This window comes from Ischnura elegans, chromosome 3 (genome assembly GCF_921293095.1).
Source record: "Ischnura elegans chromosome 3, ioIscEleg1.1, whole genome shotgun sequence".
In the NCBI taxonomy this organism is placed as follows: domain Eukaryota; kingdom Metazoa; phylum Arthropoda; class Insecta; order Odonata; family Coenagrionidae; genus Ischnura; species Ischnura elegans.
The window spans coordinates 125,382,247-125,405,006 of record NC_060248.1 but is presented as its reverse complement, the minus strand read 5'-3'; the positions used below and the strand labels follow the sequence as shown (position 1 = coordinate 125,405,006).

Sequence of the window (22,760 nt, the reverse complement as noted above, 5' to 3'; positions counted from 1 at the left end):
CCATACAAGTCAAGACAAATAAGAAAACTCATAAATAACAAAGGAAATTTCAATTTTCACGTACTACCTCAAAGAGGCTGACATGGATTAGTTTGACTCAGATTTGTTTCCTCATTTAGACTACTTTTCTCAAGAAGTACTGATTTATCAAACAGAGGTAAATATGCAAGCCTTTTTAGAAAGGCTCCGCTGAAAAACACTTAAGAAATTCACAGCACAAGCCTCTTACGGAAGACAAGAAAGTTAATTATGTACAACCCCTTGAAAATAACAAGAGGTGCCATCAACGTTGATGCTGGATCAGCACCAATAAAGCCCACTTATTTAACTCATGAGTCAGAACAAAATTTATAAAAGTGCAAAACAGAGATTTATCATTTCCCATCAACTCATTTAGCCACACAGCCATCCATCAAATGCTCAACCTCAGAGCCAATTCAACATTATTAAGAATGTTTATCATGAAGGCCAATGTGCACTACTACACTCGGACAAACAAATTACCACGTCCCATAACTTAAATGCCATAGGTGCACCATACCAACCCAGCAGCTTCAATTGCCATACACAGAGAGTGATGTGGTATTACCTCAATGGTTCCCAACGAATAAAAATTAGGTATTCATATCCAACACACTCCGAGAGAACATACCGTCTTACAACCTTCTTTGTGCAGAGATTTCCATTTCCTGCGGAAGTCAGACACATATTTGCATAGAGTCTCATAGCGTTTCTGCTTCAATTTACAGCTTAGAAGTTTCTCAAACAGCTGGCAGAGCTCAAGGAATGAAGACTGTGATGCCACCGTCTTCTGCTTAGCGTCCTCCGCACCATGGCTCCCCATGGCCTCTCCTCCCAAGTGTCACACACACACACGCACAGCTGAGAGCAGAAAGGCCTTCATTACTAACCATACCCTATGCATACAATAGCATTTGGATGACACCCCCCTCATTAAGACAGCTGAGAAATAAGCTGCATATTTAGCACACTCCAAGGCATTCTCATTATACAGTTCAATGGGCAAATAAAAGTTTACACTACAAACCCGTACATAAACATTACTTTGCAATGCTTTAAGTTACAGCCAAATTTGTCTCAAATTCACATGAATCCCATGCAATGAATGCACACACAAGAAGGTAATCCCCTAAAGTATGGTGAAATAATACAGATCACAAGATATGGTAGTCTATTAAAAAAATTGATACTTAGTTAAGTATCCTCTTGAATACTTTTCTACCAAAGCACTACTAAGAGTTTTGATTGAGATAAATTGCATCTTTGGAGGATTGAATTCATCACTAAGGGCAAAAAAGTAGACTAAAAATGATCACAACATGATTAGATTTTCATACATTTTCTGCCATTGAAACTTCATGACGATATAAGGAATGGAAAAGAAAATATACACACAGTAACTCCAACTTCTTATTCAAGCTTTAAAAGTGCTTTTCTAAACAACAATGTACTCCTCCAGCACTGCACGTGCCAATTCTTGTGCACCAGTCCGCCTGTATATGAGATGGAGGTTGTACGCTATCTCTCTTTTGAGGTCTAGAGTGGGTGTATGGGATGAGGTATTTTCGGGCACAGGAGCATCATAATTAAGGGCCTTTTTGTAGTGAAAGATGGCATACGGATAGAGTCCCAATTGGTGCATCATCCTCCCAAGGTTGTAGTGAACCTCTTGCCTGTAATCAGCATGGCGAAGCTTCGAGTACTCGGAAAACAGAGCCATAGCCTGAACTACCAGGGAATGCTTCTTAACGGTAAACTTTTGGCATGCCATGTGCAACAAACTGAAACTTATGAGCAGTGGGACCAGGGGACTCTTGTTATTTCGGTACAGTGTGGTGTACTCAAATAGAGCATATTTGTAGGTGCCAGAAATTAGGCAATTGTGTGCATGAATGAGAGCCAGGGCTTCTAGACTAGTAGGACTAGGGTTTGCACGATTTACATCCCCAACCGAATCAAGGGCCTTGGCATTGTCTTCTTTGTCTGAAACGTCCATCTCGTCCATTTTTTCTCCATCATCTCTCGCGTCAAAGCCTTTACTTTCATCGGTGTTTCCCGAGGATCCCAACGAATGAGACTTGGCAAACATGCGCATGATGAAGCGATTGTGACGTGCCTCAAACGAATGCAAGACAGTGAGTGAAAACAAGTCCCAAGTTCTTGGCATGGAAGGCTCTCGCAGCACCAAGTCTTTAGCCAAATAGTAGCCGTGAGTAGTGTCCTTGTTGTAAAACGCAGCAAGCAGCGCTAATAGCCTACAATCCTGTTTCTGGCTCACTTCCTGGGGAGAGCTATACCTTGGATTGAATAGATTAGATCCTAGAGCAGAAAATGCTAACCGTTGGAACAGCCCAAACCACTTGAGATACAAGCAAATTGAGCACATATTTTTCAATAAGTCCCACTCACTTTGCAAAGAAAAAGAAGATTGGCTGGCAGAAGAGCTCACTTTACCATCTGGTACTCGAACATCGTCACCAGCCAGCCGACTCTTTCCAGTTAGAGTGAGAACGTACAGGTCCTCTTTGTCCCTAATGTGAGCGCAATGACGAGATAGAAATAACATCCCAGTGTTTAGAAGGTCAGCAGCTTTCGTAATCCACGTTTTGTCAACTGCAGTGCCCTCCAAAGGTTGAGGATACCTGGCTGATGAATCCCACTGCAGCTCACGAAGTAGAAGCAAGCAACGTTGATAGAGGAGCACAGGGTCTAGGGCATCCACTTCCTCTGGGTCCTGAATCAGGGCCTCCAAAGCCTCACTTTGCCTTCCTATTCGCCTCAGTATTTCGGACAGAGCAAGCCTTGCTTCAGCATGACCTGGAGCAAGCTGCACCACTGTTTTATACGAATCCACCGCATCCTCGTACTTGCCGCATTCTCGCAGGCACTCTGCTTTCCTAAGCCACACTGCTGCCAAGCCATAATTTTTTGTTTGAACAAGGGGGTTTAAGAGTCTCAATGCCAACTCGTGGCACGATTCTGCCATCAAGGCTTCAGCAACATCAAGGTAAAGATCTCCAGCGTCTTCTGGGTCAAGCTCGAAGAGTGGCTTAATTAAAGTGGTAACAATTTCCACAGAGTTTAAATGAATCAAACAGACTAACATTTTGACATGGATATCAATTGGCAAATCTTCGGTGATTATACAGCTGTGGATTTTACCTTTCAGAGAAGAGGCACTACCGCCATTTCCTATATCTTCTTCAGTCATATTGAAAACCACTCCAGTGTGAGACATGAGGATATGCAAGCACCTATCGTACTCTCCCAACTCTATTAAAAGTTCCAAAATCAGATTTATATCTTCTGGAATTATTGCAGACTTCGGACAACCATGAAAGGCAAATTCTATAGCATGCCGAGCTTTTTCCAGTTCGCCCACTCCATGGTACATCCTAGCAAGAGACTTAGCCAAATCCATCGCACGAGGGGGGATTGTAGCATCAACTCCCCCACCTTTCTCGTAATTTAAGAGCATCACTTCCAGCGCTCTGAAGTACCTCCAGCGGGCCAATCTTTTATCCCCAATTTTGTCCAGAAGTTGGGCTAGTTTTATTTGAATGTCTGGATCGCTCCGAGACACTTTCACTGCTCTTGCTAGGCACGTTGCCGCCTGCCTTTCGTTTCCTTGCTCAAGGGACATCTCCGCTAGCCTTTGCCATTCGTGGCTATCTCCAGGTGATAAATGAGCAGCGATTAAAGCAAACTGAAGGGATTTCTCAGGTTCCCCAAGTTCCTCATGAAGTCCAGCAAGGGTTTGAAATGGTTCAGGAGCAGTTGGGGCCTGTCGAATAACCTCCAAGCACATTTTAACGGCCATTTCTCGATCGCCACGGGCATACCGAAGATTTGCTTCTCCCATTAAGCCCTGCAGAGCAGGTGGCATCCTTCGCCTCTTCCTGACACGGGTCCTTTTCCGTTTCCTTGACGCACCTTCCAATTCAAGCTCGAATTCCAGGGCAGAATTACTTTCAACAGCAGATGTAGAAGGTTTATTCCTACTTTCCAAGTCGTTCGTAGAGGCTGAGACCGAGGGAGTTGGTTCAACTTCAGCGACGTCAGCTGGGCCGTCAATATCGATATCCGTGCCACCCATCAGAGCAGCATACTCACTAAACGTTAATTGCCCATCTAAATACCTCTCTGTCACCTGCCTTTCTTGTTCCTTTAACTCTTGATCATCGCCTTCCAAAACGTTCGAGGTTAAATCTTCCCCTTCAGAACCAGAATCCGATTCAGCTCCAGCCCTTCTCATAAATTCATCATTAACGCATTCAATTGATACTGAACTTGGCTGAAAGAGACCTCCATAATTCAGTTCAAATTCCACTTCTTCATCGTTCCCTTTTAGAACAATTATTTGCTCACTATTTCCCTCGACAGGATCAACCTCCATCGTTATCTGACAGGAATTTAAGTCCGAAGAGCTTTCCATTCCGAACAGCACAAAAAACTAAGGCAATAACAGCAACTCAGCACCCACTTGGAATGCTTAATTTAAATAATTCAACCGTGGGCAAGCATTATTACCTGACGAAACAACACCTCAGTTGCACATCGCCCACTAATTGGTAACTTAATACTTAAAATATAGAGTTTATATTACTGTTGAGTGTAAAGTATTAACCAGTATTAACGTATGACTTTAAAAATCTCATTCCAAACGTGAACATCGATAAAAAAAAATACTCGGTCTAACAAATGAAATACGAATTGCGTAGGACACCATTTTGCGCCGGATTTCGTTTTTTGCTATCAACAATCGTTTATAATTAATTACTGCAATCAGTCACCATGATGTTAACAAAATTTTATGTGTGAGGGATAGAAAGAAGGTTATGCATCGTTTTCAGTTCCTGCATAGCATTAGGTTTCTTCACATTAACTACGCTCTATCATTATACACTGTTATGCTGTATTTTTATTCCAAGGATGTTTTTGCTATCAACACATTGTAACTTGAATACTGTGACTATAGGAATTCATGGGGTGAAGTTAAAAAGCCCAAGCAGCCCAAGTTGGAACTGATGCTTCCACAGAGGGCCCCACGTTCACGATCTTGCCGGCGACGACCAGTATACTGAATACATATATGCTTTGTAAGTCTATTGCATGTTCATGGTCTATTGTAATCCGCTGGCTTTTTGTCAATGGCCAGTATTTCCCTGAACGAATTTATTTTGCATTAGTTGGTCGCTCTAGATTTTTTACTTTCGCTTTCCTCCTCAATTTTTGATTCCCGCGCTGCCGGCTAAGAAATGTTTACAGGGCGCATCTCGTTACAGCCGATAAAAAAAAAGGCTCCACCCACGCCTAGGAACTGATAAGATGGAAGACTTAAGGCATCTGGATCCGGTCATCCTCGTGGTGGCTGACTATTACTAGGAGTTTTGTTGGTGAAAGTTCACTTTAATACTGAGAGATACACTTATTGTGGTAAGGGACTTTCGGATAAGCTAGCGCTACGCTAAGTTGTCATTGTAAGCGTTAACATTCACACTTTGGCATATCAATTCTAGAAGGATATTCGTATGCATGTTTCATGATCATTGAATTTTAATTCTGATGAGGAAATTGGCCGTTGTGAGAAATCGTGACCATTTGTTTTTAATTATTTTTATGAGACAGCTTTTGTAATTACTTTTTATATTGATATTAAAATATATTACAAATTAATGTGTTTACCTAAATAAATTATGTACTTGTTTGGTCCCAATGAACATTGTAGCAATAATAGTTATTGCATGGTCATTTCTATATTGAAATTCATCCAGTGAAAATACTTATCACCACGCTTACTACCATTGATAGTCAAAAACCATTCGAAATTTTCAGAAGTAATTGAAAATGGGTGGCCAGGCAGTTTTGTTGTTGATCCTGCTGGGAATGATATCAACCTCAGAATCAGGTCGCATTTTAACAATCATTCCGTCACCTCATCCAAGTTATCAAATCTGGAATAGAGCACTTGTTTCGGCTCTGCTGGAGAGAGGCCATAACATGACTGTGCTAAGCCCTGATGCTGATCCTGCCCCTCACCCCAATAAAAAGGAAATATTGCTGAGGGTATGTTGATGAGAACAATTTTATTAGGTATTTGATTTACCTTTCATACCTGCAATTGCTTTTTTTTTAACAATTCCTTACCTGTAGTTTTAATTATTTACATTAATTTATGGCAATAGGAACAAAATCCCCTTTTTAGCCATTCAGGAGATCACTGCTGTGTCCAGGTTCCATAAGGCCCTATGTGATTCTTGCGAGATTTATAGTGCTACGTCAGTGTCACAGCCAGGAATTACATTTGGGGGGTCCAGAACGTAGGGGAAAATTTTTGAAACACAATTGTTCTGAGTTGAGGGTTTTAAACAATTTTATCATGCAAAAGTTGTTTTGGGTTTCCTACCGGGTGAGGCTCTCCATCTCTGCCGACGATTTGATGGCCGTGTCGTGTATCGTCATCAAGCCCTGATGACAATGGACAACACGGCTATCGAAACGTCGGCTGAGATGGAGAGCCTCACTTGGTGGGAAGCCTGAAACAACTTCAACATCGTCATACGCCGGAAAAAGCCTCATATCTTTCTTCAAAATTTTATCGCTTTTTATTACCGAAAAAACTTAATTTTCAATTTAATATCTTGTAAATTCATGATGTTTCAATATTTTGTTTTCTTTTATAATGAAGCAAAGTAATTATGTTTTTCTATCGCGGAGATGGGGGAGGGGTCCAGACCTCCCAGACCCCCTCACTCGCTACACCTGTATGTGTTATGTCATCTTGGCAGTCTATCAGTAAGTAATGTAAATGGGAAAAGGCTCACAAGAAGCCACAACTTGTGTTAATTCTAAAGCTTTGCTAAGTGGTAAATGTGATGAACTCCAAATCTCCATCACTGATAATAATAGTTAAATTCGCATTAATTGCCATGGAGTAAAGTTCTCCTTTTATGATCCACAGATCTTTGGCTTTTGATCTCCCTCCAAGCTGGAGAGAAAGGCTTCCTCTGAACCCCTTCCTCCTCTGCATTACTGTCCTTGATGGACCACATGGGCACTAAATAGTACATAGGATGATGACCTGCTTTAATCCTTCAGCTACGGGAAATGTTCTCATACGGTGACTGTGGAAAAACATGCACCATCTCTTCTTTCCCAGTCTTCCTAGGCCATGTGTATCTTTATGGCCCAAAGCCTTTCTTTCACTGGTGGGACAATTGGCAACCCTCTCTTCTCACCCAAACTAGCCCCCCTCTTGCTTGTTAGCAGTCACATAACTTTCCCTTGTGGTACTATAGCCTGTCCTTCCATTATCCTCTTATTGTGCTCTAGAGATAGGATGCAAAAAGTTGGATCCATGAAAGAGTTGTCACCAATTTGTGTAAATGTCAAACTTTTTTCTTGGTGTTTGGTATCAAATTAAATGGAAAATACTAGCAAACTTCTTGCATTTAATATATATTTATTTTATAGATTTAGGCCAATGAAATAATTTGATCGAATTATCTGATACTCTACTCCTCCATCTCTTAGTGGTCCTCCCCATGGGCTCTCAGGGAAAGGGTCGGGAGGGATTACAAGGGTCTTTTTCCTGCTCTGCCACTCTTGCCAGAAATATAGGCTCTGGCATCCTTGGTAAATTTTCCTGTACAGAGTGGGCAACTTGCAATCTAGCTACCGCATGCGAATTTTACTGTGGCACATGCATTAAGCTTTGACGTTAATCGTAATGTCTTTTTTATCAGTTCAGTTCATGATTAAAGAGTTTTGCCTTTATTTTCCTGCTGCTGGATTTGTCCTGGTCTAGGGAAAAATAAGTAATTTAGCCAAATCTTTGGATCATTTTGGAATGTGGCACAGGTAGTACATATATGTTGGTTGTATCAGAATTACCAACCAATTTCTCCTTGGGGTGTTTCTAAGCTTGGGCCGAATTCTCCATTCAGAAAACTTAGGGGAATCAGTGTTTGGTTTAAAGTACACCGGGACGAGCCGCGGTGATAACTTTTACGGGAGTCACCCGCAATGCACAATCGTGCAAAAGATCCACAGAGAAAAAATCTGATCAAGGCAGATGATTTTTCTGATCGGATTTTTTCTCTGTGGATCAGTGTTTGGAATTTATTTCAATTAATGATCATAGATTTGACAATATTCATTAAAATTATTATTCCATCCTACTGAGAACCATAATTCAAAAATACATTTAATCCCCCCTCAACTCCACATCCTTGTTTTTTACCTCAATTTACTTTTGCGTTTTGATGGCTGAAGTAAATTTATGGGCTTATAGTCGGTTCCTTCATTAAGGATCTTACAATTTGCTTGTAATTGTCTATGGCTGTTGATGCTTGTGTCGCATGAGCACGTTGTAGATGGCAAATGTCAATGCATGTAGTAGATGACAAATCTTATGCATGCATTATTGACCACAAATCTTGTATAGGAACACTATTCCTTTTCATATAACAAATCCATGTATGTACCTATGGTGAACTACTTGAAGAGGCAGTAATGCAAATATCTTGTTGGGAAGTGTAAGGAATTTGTGTGTGAGTGCTTTTTATTTTTGGGGGATTTTCCCAGCCCACATTGTGGTTAGAGAAAGTGATGAATTGGATTCTTTGTCCTTCATAAATTTAAATATTCTAATTGTTTCCACTAGAAACCATATGGTTATGCAATCTTTTTAACATACCTTACCTACTAAGAAATTATATGTACTTTTCATTCACCTCTGCACCGAATACTGAGAGCGACTAATAAGTACTGTGCTGTCACCTGTTTTTTAGGTAATTCCCCTTTTTATGTTTAAAAAATAATTAATGTCCAAAGTTAAATACAGAATAATGTCTTAAGTACTTGTATTAATTGTCTTATTGTCGTGAAAACTGCAAGCGACATTTTTATTCAGCGAAAAAATGAAAAGGAACATGCTGGGGTTGTCAGAAACTAGTAATAATATGTAGTTCATTTACTGACTGCCAGAAAGTGTTAGTGTTGGGGAGCTCATCAGATGTCCATCCCACTATTTTCTAAAACTCATCTTAACTTACCCCCAAGCTTCACATTTGTCAAGATGGAGTCTGCCTTAGTCACTTCTGTTATAGTTTTCATATCCAGTGCAAAACACTGCTGAGCAGCTCATTTAGGTATTGGCATTAACTTTCAAATTTCCATTTCAGGGTTCCTATGACTTGGTCAAGTCAGGATTATTTAACGAGGAAATGCAAGGAAAAAGTTATTTTGGCATTATGAGGCACCATTGGAGTAAAAGTATACAGATGTGCAACCATCAGTTTCATACTGAAGGAGTGATGGAATTGCTGAGGATGGCTCCAGATTCATTTGACTTAATCCTCATTGAAACCATCCTCAACGATTGCTTTTATCTTTTCATCCATCATTTTGGAGGAGGAATCAAGGTAACTGCCAGCGATACATGTACATTTTAAATTTATTTGTTGATAAAATTGGTTTAATATGGTCTAGCTCATGTTTTCAGCATTTCCTTTTAAAAGTCAATATTATTTTCAACTCTAGTATTAGTACTTTTCTATATTTTTTTAAATGAATTTGGTCATTTGAATTATTTTACAATTATACTTTTGCATGCATAAATATTTTTTTCTAACAGTATTTTTTTATTTGTGGAGCTATTCATAATGGAATACAATTTTGTTTTAAGGAAACTCTTGTGGAAGTGAGTGTCAATACATAATCATATATATATGTATTTTTGCCACTCAGCATAGTATAACAGAATATATGGGTTAAATGATTAAATTTATCTTGAATCAAATGGATTTGAAATTAAATAAAGCTGGTCTCAATGTTCAGGTTCCAGTTGTTGGCATGACAGCTGTGGGAGCTGGACCTTGGACCGATGGAATTATGGGCCTTCGACTTCCTCCGTCTGTCTCACCCATCTACGTGCTGCCATATACTCATCGCATGTCTCTGTGGCAGAGATTTTGGAATGCTCTTCTGGTGGCATTCCATTCATTTGGATACAGGTCAATCTACCTCCCTGCTCATCAGAAAATGGCTGAAGAAATATATGGTTAGTTTTCTTCCTTGATCTGTGGTGGCAAGCTCTCATGATTTTTAATGCCTATTTATTTATATCTCAATGTGACTAGGTTTGTGTGTGGCCATTGTAAAAAAATAATCATTAATTTTTAGTCATACGCCTTGAAAAATGATGTTTTGACGCTGAAAAACTACAATAGGGTAATTTCCTTCATCAAAGAAAACGAAAAGTATTGATTGCGATTCGTTACCCACCATTAGTGTATTCTTAATATACAAATTATTTGGTTTTATAAATCCCAGTTCAGGCGAACATTAATGGTCAATTTTAACCTCATTTGGAAAAGGCCTGATTGGCGCCCATGCAATGCCACTCCACGTGACGTCACAGGGACTTAGATGCTATACGAGTAGATAGGACTTTTACATTGTCTGAGATTACCAATGCATGCATGAGGCACAGAGCTCAGGGAAACATCTCTTAATAATCACGTGTTAAAATTGCCTATGGTCAGAATGTTTCCTTCGCTTGATAGGGTATTAATAATCCTTATTTAATCACACATATCCAAATCAGCCTTGAATTCCTGAGTGAGTTTACATAGCAATAGGCTCATTGAACACCAAGCCATTCTTGTTTTTTGTTCCATTTCATCGTGCTTCCAAGTTCCAAGCTCATCAGAAAACTTGATAAGCAGTTTTCCAAAACTGGAGAGTTAAATAACTTGGAAAGCATAGATTCGAAGGCTTTGCTCTGCTGAATAACTTGATTATTGCCTCCAGTGAAAAAAATTTTCATGAAGATCTAAGTCATCAAGTTTCATGATGTGGAATGACTGAAATCATTTCCCTGTGCTTTTAAAGATTCTAAATGATGTCGAGGATAACCTGTGATATCTGGGGTGTAATAGACTTACATATAATATATAATAGGCTCTTCCCTAGTGGTTCATTTCAACAGCCTATTGATTGTGGAAGGGGTTTTGATACATATTTAGTATGTTCTGGTTTAAAGTGTATTGTAAGACTGCTGTAGAGTTATTTCCTTTATTCCTCATTTTTGCCGTAAATTTTCCTACAAAAATTCTTCTAGTCCCAGAATGTAACTGCAAACATACGGAATTCAAACAATAGAATTGTTGTATTGGGAAGGTTTCATTTTTATTTTTGTAACTACTGTTTACCCATATTAATCTCAGCTGTGGAGATAAATTTTTTCTTAATTGTCTATACTTCTTTTCTAATTTGTTGCAGGGAAGTCTATTCCACCTCTAGAAGATCTGGGCAGCAACATCAGCCTTATACTGGCCAACAATCACCCTGTAGTCAATGGGCTGCCAGTGAAACCTTCTGGCATTGTGGAAGTTGCTGGCATGCACTGTGAAGAATCCAAGACTCTACCTTTGGTAAGGAGGACATTCATGTGCTGAAGATAAAAATTGGTCATGAAATACTGGTACACAGTCCCCAAGCTACAGGCTAAATAGGTAGGGTCAAGAATCTCTCATAAATTATTTAAACAGTTAACATGAACAGGCATAATATCATGGTAAATAAGATTTGGTAGGAGAAATTTATGACAATAATAGTGAATTAATGGTTACTTAATGTTGTATTCATGGCTTGCTTAGTGGTGGGGAATTTGAACTTTGGAGGCAGGTTAGTAAGAATATGATTAATAATGTTATTAATTAAGGATGAGTCAGTTCTTAACTTTTGTAGGTTCTCGGTACCTGTCCTGATCTCCTCCATCGGTTCTCGAAACTCGGTTCCAACGATGAACTCTTATTGTCTGAATTAATGGCAAATTTAAATGAACAACCACCAGAAGTGAATGAAAATAATTTCACTAAGTATGTAAGTAAGCAGGAAAGCTCTGTAAAAAATAACTTCCTCACTGTCACTGTTCTTATAAGCTTAACACTAACACTGCCCAACCTATTGGTGGAGCGACGCCATCGATAAACTGAGAGCCCACAGTTTAGCCTGCGTGGGTTCCACTGGGCAGGCACCTAAGCAGGCGCGGCCACGAAAATGTTACGTTATGCTGGCAAGAGCAACTAACCAATGAACCCTTAAATGCGTATGCCAGCGAGCAATTCTCAAAAGGAAAAAAAAATTGCTATCTTTTTTCACTGCCAGTCACGGCAAATCAAATAATTACGATTATGAATTACTATCAGAGTAATTATAAGGACCACCAATTTTTAGAGCTACCATGGCTCGAAATAAATTCAAAGTGCTGAAGTAAAGCCGAACTCTTGCCAACGTTAATAAAATAATATTGGGACTGTTTTATGCTTGCATCGCCCAGTTTTGTCAAAGCAGCCCATTAGAAAGTTGAAACTTAGTAGGCGTCAGCTGCTGCTGCTTGTGGCTAAACTCAACAGGTTGTGTTCGGCAGCCAACCACTGCCCAGGAAGCAGCCGCTCCTGTCCGGCCACTCTGGTCCAGTGCAGCAGGACTGGAGCACACGGAAGATTATGCTGGTTTGGTTTTAAGTATGAAGATACGTCTCTTTCGGGTAATACACCGCGTGGGTCCATTGTTCTCGGACGACAGTTTCGCCGGCGTTACAGTCGGCTTCTTCAGGTCAGTGAAGTAATGATGCAGTGAATTGGCCGCCTTATATATCTGTCCGTAGGGGCTAGGTCATCTGTGATTGGCTGTCGCTGCTGTGTCTTTTTCCACGCAAAACTCGTTTCCAGGCATGCGGAAGGGGATAGCCGTCTTCCCTATTGAAATTATCTTGAGTCTTGCTTATTTCGCGGTGTATTACCCGAAAGAGACGTATCTTCATACTCATCGACCCGCGGAAGCCTGCATATTGGTTTTAAGTAATTGTCCATTTTGATAATGCTCATTTACAATAAAGTGATTGAATGAAATATCGAAGAATCTCGTGCAAGACTCTGGCCATGACCTTGAAGATGACAAAGTGAACTTTGGGTTTGAGTGCAGATTTCTAATCCTCACCATTACTTGGTGCCGGCTCCTTAGTACCGACTCTATTCGATCGGTTCCCAGTACCAGTTCGAGGCCCAAGAACCAGCAGCCGCTCCTGTCAGGCCACTCTGGTCCAGTGTAGCAGGACTGGAGCACACGGAAGATTATGCTTGTTTGGTTTTAAGTAATTGTCCATTTTGATAATGCAGTTTTGAGAACTGGGTACTCAGAACTGACCCATATCTATTACATAGTAATAAAGACAAGGAGGGGATTTCGATTCAATGCTATGAGGCTCAACTATGTGGAAGTTGATATTCGAAAATGAAAAGAAGACTTTGTTGACTTCCACTGATTTATTTCCTCGGTACGACATGTTTCGATCCAAAGAGGTCATATCAAGTATGTACTACAAATTTAAAAATTAAGCAAGCATATATACTCCTTGAAATGGATGGGGGAGAGGGTGGAATTAGTGGGTGTTAGGGGGGGCAGAGATGTTGGGTTGGAAACCCCAAGTGGAAGTTGCATTGACAACTGAGAAAAACCAACCGTTGGAGGACGGTGCTGGTGAGGGATTGGAAAAAATAAGTCAGTGGAAGTCACTTAAGTCTTCTTTTCATTTTCGAGAGGATTTTGGCATCACAGGGGATAAAAACTCAATCGTTATATTTAGAAAACAAAATATTAAAATATATGTTCATATTTTTAAATATCCTTGATAATAGACCGAGAGCTTGTCATTGAGTTCATAAGGCCGTTAGTCAAGTTGTCCATATTTGCGGCACAACCTGCATTACTATGGTCATTTTATTGGTTTGTCATTGAACCCCAGTGACTTGTAGAAGTGCAGGATATGAAGAATAGAATCCTTACCAGAAATAAGGAATAATAAAGAGGATTAAATCTGAGAAGTCTTGATGGTTACCATGTTTCCTAAAAATTGTATCATTGCAGAATTTGTTGCAGTTTGTAAACAGGGCTGAGAAAGGAATTGTGTATGTGAGTGTTGGTGAAGCCATGACTAGACTTCCAGAATATATGGAGCAATCAATGATTAATGCATTTGCTGAATTGGGTCCTAAAATACGCTTCCTCTGGAGGTATGATGCAGAACACTTGGAAAACCCCCTTCCCAAAAACGTGCTTGCACAAAAATGGATGCCTCAGAAGGATATACTTGGTAAGGATTTTTCATCTTTCTTTTTCTATCACAGTCACAATGGCAGAGCTTGATGCAAGGGCCTAAGTGGATGGTAGCTGCCCCCAACACTAAAAGATTCAATTTTCAATTTTGGTGCCCTCCCCTTTTAACAGTGACTGAGGTGACCACCGGGTTTGCTCCCCCTTTTGGCAAGCCACTGCACAACATACAGTGTAGAATTTTGTACATGTTAAGGATGTTCCACCTAGATTTTTTTAAGTAAAGACTTTTTGGGCTCTAGAGAGAGTAAAAATTCCATTGCTGCCAATATTTAGGCCCCTGATGATGAACAATTCAGCCCAATAATCAAGGTTTCATCAATCTTATACCACTATGTATACTACCTGAAAGTCAATACATACAAATTTTGAGTTGATGTAATTTTCCTTTAGCAGTGATGATTTCATACTATCAGAATGACCGTCATTCCCACTTCTACAGTTTTGCATGTGAGTAGAGGTATTTGCTGCATTGATTTTATTAACCCAGTCACGCTGACTACAGATTCATCCTGCTATCCCTGCAGCGATAGTTGTAACTTGTATTTTCTAGCTTTAAATGAAAATAAAATCTGGAATCTGTAAAGAGTGACTGAGTAAAATGATGCATCATTGAGAGTAATGATTTGGCATCACTAAAAAGTCTGATCAAGACCAAGGTGAAACGAATTGATGTCATCTGCATCAAATGTGAAAATTTTGCCACCAAAGATCCTCTTCTCATCCATTTAAGTTGGGTTGATAATACATATGGATATGGTTTGTAACCTGCCAAAAGCATAATTTTGTATACAACTTTTCACCTTTTTTAATTTTCGCAGGTCATCCTAAGACTCTTCTATTTGTAAGCCATGGCGGTTTGTTGAGTGTACAAGAGGCAGTTTTCCATGGAATGCCCATTGTAGGGATTCCTTTTTCTGGGGAACATGTCCATAATATTAATTATTTGGTGACTTTTGGTGCAGCTGTGAAATTGGATTATGAATCATTATCCAAAGAGAGTCTGTTGGATGGCATTAATACCATTCTCAGAAACACGAGGTAGGTTTTATCCTTTTGATAAAATATTTAACCATTCTTCATTATTTTTATTGGCAATAAAAGATACTAGTAACTGGCCCAAGATAATTCTAAGTGTGGAAATACTCTTGCTCTTGGTACATGAATATTACCTATTCACCAAAATTATGACATATACATATTTAGGATGAATAATTTTTACCATAAACCCTTATTACACAAAAATGCAATGCATTCTAGTATGGCTTGTTTGGCTACTTTTTTCAGTGTTAATTAGAACTCTCAGAAAAAAAATCCAATCATAAGTATGGATTAAATTTTTCTTTCCATATCATTTAATGTTGATCTACTGTGTCACAGTGTCTTTGAGTTTAGGTCTTATCATTAAAAATTTTGCCTTGAACTTTCAGAAGTTCAATAAAAAAATGGCGTATGTAATTGGTCACTCATTTATCTGCCATAGTGACCTTACATTAGGGTGTAATAGCATCAGCCACAATGAATAGTGATGCAGTAGAAGATCGATAATCTGGAAATCTAAATAATGGAATAATCTAAACAATGGAAGGTTTTCCGGAGTTTTTCAAAAATTCTAATTTTTCAAAGTTGCATCACTGAAAATACAGCTATCTAAGTGGTTTACTTGCTCTCTCAGAGCCTGGCTGTCACACTAAATCTGCAAGATCTAATCAACTAATTTGCTATTTCCTTCTGCAGAATTTGCATTTCATTACGTGACTCAGGATATCTTCACAAATGTGGTAATTTTGTGCAACTGATTGTAGGATGTTTAGTCCTCGAACCTCCTGGACTTAATTAAGAGAGGAATGGATGTGGGTTAAATTTTACATTGTGTCTGATACATGCCCAAAATTACTTAAAATTTATCCGAGATCATCTGCAGTTTCATGAAAAATTTGTGGCACATGAATGATAATTGTTTATTTTCCTCCATGAAATACAAATGCCTACTTTTTCGTTCATTGAGCTCCAACCTCCATGAAGAGGAATCAGACATCTTTTATCTACATGCACTATTTTTGCAGCTGTGAGAATCAAAATTTTGTTTAAAACCTATTTTTTTCAGATGCCATTTTCTCAGGTAAAAGCACTTTTTTCCGATCAGAATTTTGTCTTTTCTTGAAAATCCTCGAGTGAAATAGCCAGTTGCTTCAAGTTCGGGAGCCTTGCGGTAGTTTTTATGTTGGATATGGCAATCCCGTTTCATAAGTAGACATTCTCAAAGCATTTTTAAACCTTCCCAATGGACTGTGATAGCAACATGGGATTGAGATAAGCAGTTCCGAGAGAGGAGAGAAAGACCACCTTGCATTACGTTCTTGAGTTGGTCATCAGGCAGACGAAAAGCATGTTGAGGCATTGCAGTTAAATTGGGGAATGAGGGATCAAAAGTTTTCAAGTTGGAAAATAAGAGAGAGCTCAGTGCTCACATATTATTAAATGGTGTTTGTACGGAGAAATAATAATCACAAAAAAAGCCCCCATGTTTATCATCAGTCTGTCTGTGAATCTATTATTGCTTCATTTTGGGACACATTCGTTAACAATTATATTCATTTTGTTGATCAGATTAGCAGTGATTATATCCTATCATGGTTTCTTTTTTCTTTTCACAGCTTTCGTCGCAAAGTCCATAGACTTTCAAGTACATTCCGGGACCAACCTGAAAATCCTGTGGACCGTGCTATTTTTTGGACTGAGTATGCCTTGAGGCAAAGGACAGGTCGCATTGAGCACTTCCATTCCCCTGCTAAAGAAATTACATGGTTTACATATTACATGTTTGATGTATTGACAATTTCAATAGCACTGATTTTGTTTTGGTTGGTATGTATGTATTATGCCTATGTGTACTTCATGGTTAATGTTTTCTCCAATGAAAGAATGGGAAAGAGTTATAAGCCAAACAAGAAGAGGAAATAAGTTGGCATTGATTTGGTTGTGGTGGCCACCAATTGCTGTTGTGGGCATTTATTTTACCATGTTTTGATGGTATGGTTTATTGCCAAGAGCTTCCAGAATCCCATCCTTTTTTTGGACAAAATATTGGAAGTGGGCTATTAGCTGAGACTTAACTTGATTCATAGACTTAAAGGAACAAAGTGTATGATCAGCGTCATGTATTTTGTGATTTTTAATGGCTTTTGCCTCTTTATTTTCAAGTACATAAGAGAACCTCCAAAACTCAGTGTGCTTTAATAGGGTAATCACTGTCAATTTATGATGCTGAATATATTATTCCCTTGAAAATTTCCGAAGAGATTTTTCAGAAGCTGTGACGTTCATCTATCGATTTTTCTTTGCTTCTGTTACTGAGATTGATTTTACTTTTATACCTAGAAGATAACTATTCAGAAGGAATAGTTTAATTGATCTATTGAAGACTTCACTGTTGTGAACAATTTTTTGTGCCATATTAGCCATTAGTATATATAAATGTAGATAAACAATATAATCTGGAACAGATCTGGATATAGGAGTGGTGCATGTGAGTTAAAATGTTTGGGGGTGGCAAAAAAGGAATTTCAAACTTTGAAAGATTCGACACACCTTTGTATAAAGTCTAAGGAGTATGCATGGAATTTTCCCAAAAGTGCACGGACAACCGACTCACACTTGCCCCATACCCCCAAAATGTCTTCCATCCATCTGGATTCACTATTTTGGGAGTAAGAACTTTTGGTGCTATTGACGCTGAGAACCTTGCTATTTAATGAGGACAAGCGGTGTGACAAAAAATTGATGTTTTTCTCTCAAAAATCTTTTTGCTAACTCAAAAATTATATTTTTAAAATGTTATTTTGATGAAAGAATTTATAATAACCCTCCATTTATATCACTTTTATTTTGTATTGATGTTTTTGAATAAATATACTTATTCATTATTCCTAAAATTGAATAAAATTTTCATATTATCAAATTTATAATTGCCCATAAAATAGATGTTACATCATTTATTTTAAAGCTCTAGGTTTCAAGCATAGTTACACTAATTTAAGATGACATTTTTTTGTGAATGCTACATTATTTAACATGGATCAATTTTGGTGCGAAACACTGAGCATACTCTTCACTTTGAGGGCTTTCTTGCCCTGAGGATGACCGACCTTCGGTTGGGCACCCAAGCCATGGTATCCACGACAGCCACAAGTAAGAGCAAACACTCCACTGGTCTTGGCCTGAATCCTCCACAGCAAAATGCGCTTCTGGTTCATCTAGCACGTCAGCCAAGTGGTCCAAAGCGGCTTCTTCTATGGAATGCTGAACTTCAACCGAACGCAATGCTTCCGCTATTTCACTCAAGGAAGGATCCTGAGGTAAACCTGCGGTGTCCTCTAACGAACGGTATAAAAGCTCAAGTGGAAATCCTCGGCTGTTGTATTCAGCCAAGAAATAAGTAATACTCTCTGGAAAATCCAACTGACGTCCACTACTACTGTACTGTAGCCGTGGTACGAGTGGGCCTTCAGATTTGGCTTCAGCAAGATTCTGAAAATAAACGCTTATGTATATACCAATGGGAATAATAATCGATTTCTTACAGAAATTAATTTCAAACATATCAATGGCAAACTGGTTTTTACCTGAATGCTGAGCACAGCGAAGAACGCCAAGATGTAAGTCATTCTTAAAGAGGGGCTGTTTCGAAGAAATGGCAGGCCGGCTTTGATACGACTTATATTCCACAAAAAGTAGGGCTAGATAAAAATATAGGTAACGTACGCGAAGAGAAGATAGTAATGCAATCAAATTCCGCTGGCAATTATCGCGGAGACGCCTGGTCACCCTGAATGATAACGTCATGCAGCGCGCTACTTTTTCCTTCGAAACAAAAGCAAAACACGAAGCGAATGGCAGATACGGATGTTTACCGGAGGAATTCGAAATGTCGAGCTCCGATTCAGAAAATGATAGCCGTCTTCACTCAGCCATAGATCATGATTTCGTTCAGAGTTTGTTGACCCAAGGTAGGTTGTAATACACGCATGTTTACATGAACTCATGTAAATAGCAGTAACTGACTATATAGTGTCGTCTCGCCAGCTTCCTCAGCTGCTGTGACCAACGAAAAGATATTACCGTCTCTGCGGACGAAGGAGGAGCAAAATGATGTGAATGAATTAAAGGTAACTCCAGGATTTCAGAAGCACGTGGCAAAACACTTAGACGCAATTATACACAGGTAAATAATCGATCTCATGTTACTTGTTGAAGACACGGTGTGCTTGTGTAACTTCAGCCAGACTTATGATTATTAATTTTGACCCGTAGGAGCATAAAAGAGGTCAGTAATACGAGACAAACAGCCGGCGAAGATTTGAAGCTGGCAGCTGGTGGCATCAAACTATTCTCTCACTCAAAATTTTTAATAACGAAGGGGGATTTAGATGATAGGGTCAATCAACAAATGCCGTCAGTGAAAAGAAATCGGCAACGTAAAAGCAAGCATTTGAGTGGCGAAAGTAGTGATGACACAAGTGATACTGAATTACATCGACTTTCCTCTGCTGCTGTATCTCCTGAGTGGGTCCTTCAGAAGAAAGGTGCCTACGGGAAGTGTGTGAAGGGCAAGGTTGTCCGACTTAAGGATCCTGGGAACGGCCAGTTGATCGAAATTTCACCGAGCAACTAATCGCCGCCGTGGAGCTTGAACTGCCGTATTGCCGACTGATAGTGAGGTGATGTGATATATCAGTAAAACTTGTCTCAGGAAGTTGTTTAGTGAGTATGTAGGGGACGTACGTTGCAGCTTTGTTTGTTTTAGTGCCTACATCGCCCACGCACTTAAGTGTGCCCACGCACATGTTTTCTTAAAATGTACATATTTTGTAAAAAAATTGAGTTAAAGAAATATCTTCAATTATTTTTTTAACTATTATATTGCATGCTCCTAGTAAATCAACTCATGAAAGCAGAAGAAGAGTGCATTCTCATATCCTAGGCTTACTCATATCTGCTAACGGATCGGTGGCGAAGAGTTTCTTGCTCATTACTGCCGTATAGCCTTGCATTGGTAGAGAAACCATCTCAATCACAGGAATAGAACTTAGGAATGATGATGTTCTAATGGATAGGTAATACACCTCAACCGTCCCTTTGGATCAAGCTCCAGACAAGACACAGTCACAGGCCATGAGGCAGCTACTTCCCATATGCCGAATGTCTCTTGGTAGACATGGAGTTGAATACGATGGTTTTGCATCGATATTAGAAGGCGTCATTTGAGCACATGGTGACCTCAACATGTGAGGTAGTTGTATCATCCTGCGGTCGACCACTGTTTATCCAGCACTGAATATTGTCCATTAATTCAAGCACTAAGAGGAGAGAGTTGAGGAACTTGGGTAATGGGCCTTCTGCTCACTTACTCTAGCGAAACAGTAAGCATGCTGTGTAAAGCCAAGATTCATTACGTGGCCAACCCATTTAGGAAGGACACACTGCCTAACCTGTCCTGGCATATGCATGTAATAATAGCAACAATAAAAGGTATCTTTATTATAACTAGCAAATTTAGGACTGTAGCCCTCTTTTATCTTCAAATAGTAAGCCAATCACATACATCCACGCCCTCGGAGGTGTAAACTCACCACGGTGGGATTTGAACCTGCAGCCTTCATGTTGACAAGCAAGGACATGCCCCCGCCATTAATGCATAACCTCTCTGCCACTGAATCCTGCTAGATATTGGCTGAATGTATGATCCTCAAAAGTCAAAATAAGAATATTCAAGCAAAGGCTTTTAACGCTTAACTTAACCCTTTCGCTGCTGTTCAATCTCTGAAAACCTTCTTCTCACATGCAGCGAAAAGGTTACCATGTGTTTGGTGGGGCCATGGAGCAGGTACTTCCAGGATGGGCGTGGTACACCCTCCGAAGGACGCAAATTCTGGACCCTTTCCTCGACGAGCTCACCCTCGCTGGCCCCTCTCTTCGACCCTCCAAGCAGGGGACCTCCCTCCCCAAAAGTGACCGCTCTGACTGCATTTTGAAAATCTATCAACCCATCCGATCATCAAAAAATGATTGTTTGCATTGCACTCCTGCCAATCAAGCAATCAAGTACGTCTTTGAACCGTGTTTCTGCAACGAAAAATAATGACTTTGTTAACTTTGCTAAAAGTGTGGCTGTGGACTACCAGAAAATCTATCAATCAATCTGATCATCAAAAATTGATTGTTTGCATCGCTCTCCTGCCAATCTTTGAACCATGTTTCTGCAATGAAGAATAACGATTTTGTTAACTTTGCTAAAATGGCCATTTTCTGGTAGTCCACAGCCACACTTTTAGCAAAGTTAACAAAGTCGTTATTTTTTGTTGCAGAAACACGGTTCAAAGACGTACTTGATTGCTTGATTGGCAGGAGTGCAATGCAAACAATCATTTTTTGATGATCGGATGGGTTGATAGATTTTCAAAATGCAGTCAGAGCGGTCACCTTTGGGGAGGGAGGTCCCCTGCTTGGAGGGTCGAAGAGAGGGGCCAGCGAGGGTGAGCTCGTCGACGAAAGGGTCCCGGATTTGCGACCCTTCGGAGTGCTTCGGCGAAAGTGCTGAGCGCATGGCAGGGAGGAAGAAAAGGTATGTCATAGCAGCCCGCCTTGCAAACGTACCAGCGTATGTTCACAGCAGTGAAAGGGTTAAACAAAAATTTTGGTGATGTTATTGTGGATTTTATGCAAACAATACGTTAAAAAAATTAATAGGCGAAAGAAAGCAAAAGACTACGGAGTACTAAGTTACCATTGCAACGAGACTACCTCCAATTACCCTAACATAGATACAGTACGTTTCGCTGGAATTAAAAGAGAAAAAATATGCAGGGAAGACAATAATGATTTATCCAAAGTCAAAGTTCAATTTATGATGAACCTTGGGTTACTATCCGATGCCCTTAAATGAGGAAAAAGATCTTTTCTCTTCACCCTGAAATACAACACTTCTCATTGGCATGATTACTTTCCCTTCCCCTCCTTTAGCCACCGCTGAGTCCCCCTTCCACCCATTTAGGCTTTCCTCTGGCTGCAGTGGCCACCATTGAAACCAAATTTTTATGATGGTTGTGTTGAATGAGTAGAGACTCCCTTTAACGTTTGGGTAGGCCGCTGCCTCTCCCAGTCCCCTTAGCTATTCCTAATCATGCATACATTGCTACATGACCTTAATGCACATGTGCATCGATAATGTTTAGTTAAAACATTCACTGTACAGCAGTTATTGGAGTTATGACTACGTTGATGAAAGATGAAAGAGAGTAGGTCGTAGGGAAGAAGACATAGCTTCGTGTCCAAAAAACCACAAGGGTTGCAAATCTTGAGTTCAGAATCATCTTGTAACAGTCCTCTCTTAGTGAATATTTCCCTCGGAAGCCACTACTGAACCTGTTTTCATCCTTTTTCACTTACATTTCATTTATTTATTTTCTTTCTTTACATCTCTGAAATAAATTATTTTTCCCCTACCCTAGAAACACCATTGGGCCCTAAGGGCTGTGAATCTCTGGATGCTATCCCAG

At 39.7% G+C, this 22,760-nt stretch overlaps 5 protein-coding genes across 12 annotated transcripts in view; 2 read left to right on the top strand and 3 right to left on the bottom strand.

The window, feature by feature from the left end:
• LOC124156533 (DNA ligase 4) overlaps positions 1-4,691 on the bottom strand; it is a 50,619-nt gene extending 45,928 nt beyond the window's left edge. For 2 of the 3 annotated variants that reach the window (XR_006864344.1, XM_046531126.1), the window contains exon 1: positions 653-844. Coding sequence is in view for 2 of the 3 variants with exons in the window: in XM_046531126.1 (XP_046387082.1) it covers positions 653-844 (192 nt within the window). In the remaining variant the exon portion in view is untranslated. Of the gene's footprint in view, positions 1-652; positions 883-4,551 lie in introns of those variants that run through there. The other variant, XM_046531127.1, reaches the window with a different exon arrangement.
• Positions 1,331-4,558, bottom strand: LOC124156532 (general transcription factor 3C polypeptide 3). The gene has a single exon (XM_046531125.1). The coding sequence runs from the start codon at positions 4,454-4,456 to the stop codon at positions 1,457-1,459; it is 3,000 nt and encodes a 999-aa protein (XP_046387081.1). The 5' UTR covers positions 4,457-4,558; the 3' UTR covers positions 1,331-1,456.
• A 72-nt stretch (positions 4,692-4,763) lies between the features above and the next one.
• LOC124156535 (UDP-glycosyltransferase UGT5-like) lies at positions 4,764-17,747 on the top strand. Of its 6 annotated transcripts, none has more exons than XM_046531129.1 (10): positions 4,764-4,891; positions 5,000-5,120; positions 5,278-5,457; positions 5,857-6,087; positions 9,207-9,446; positions 9,862-10,084; positions 11,308-11,459; positions 13,957-14,182; positions 15,024-15,243; positions 16,860-17,747. In XM_046531129.1, exons 4-10 carry the CDS (start codon positions 5,869-5,871, stop codon positions 17,164-17,166), a joined length of 1,587 nt encoding a protein of 528 aa, XP_046387085.1. In that variant the 5' UTR covers positions 4,764-4,891; positions 5,000-5,120; positions 5,278-5,457; positions 5,857-5,868; the 3' UTR covers positions 17,167-17,747. The 6 variants fall into 6 exon arrangements, with proteins under 6 accessions (XP_046387085.1, XP_046387084.1, XP_046387086.1 ...); XM_046531128.1 differs by having other exon boundaries at positions 4,766-4,856; XM_046531130.1 differs by lacking the exon at positions 4,764-4,891 and having other exon boundaries at positions 5,020-5,120; positions 5,307-5,457.
• On the bottom strand, positions 17,287-18,913 carry LOC124156537. The gene is made up of 2 exons (XM_046531136.1): positions 18,828-18,913; positions 17,287-18,732 (listed from the first exon to the last, which is right to left on the bottom strand). The coding sequence occupies exons 1-2, from the start codon at positions 18,867-18,869 to the stop codon at positions 18,268-18,270; spliced, it is 507 nt and encodes a 168-aa protein (XP_046387092.1). The 5' UTR covers positions 18,870-18,913; the 3' UTR covers positions 17,287-18,267.
• Positions 18,896-20,095, top strand: LOC124156536. Its single transcript, XM_046531135.1, has 3 exons — positions 18,896-19,211; positions 19,288-19,426; positions 19,516-20,095. Exons 1-3 carry the CDS (start codon positions 19,046-19,048, stop codon positions 19,874-19,876), a joined length of 666 nt encoding a protein of 221 aa, XP_046387091.1. The 5' UTR covers positions 18,896-19,045; the 3' UTR covers positions 19,877-20,095.
• The last annotated feature ends 2,665 nt before the right edge of the window (positions 20,096-22,760 follow it).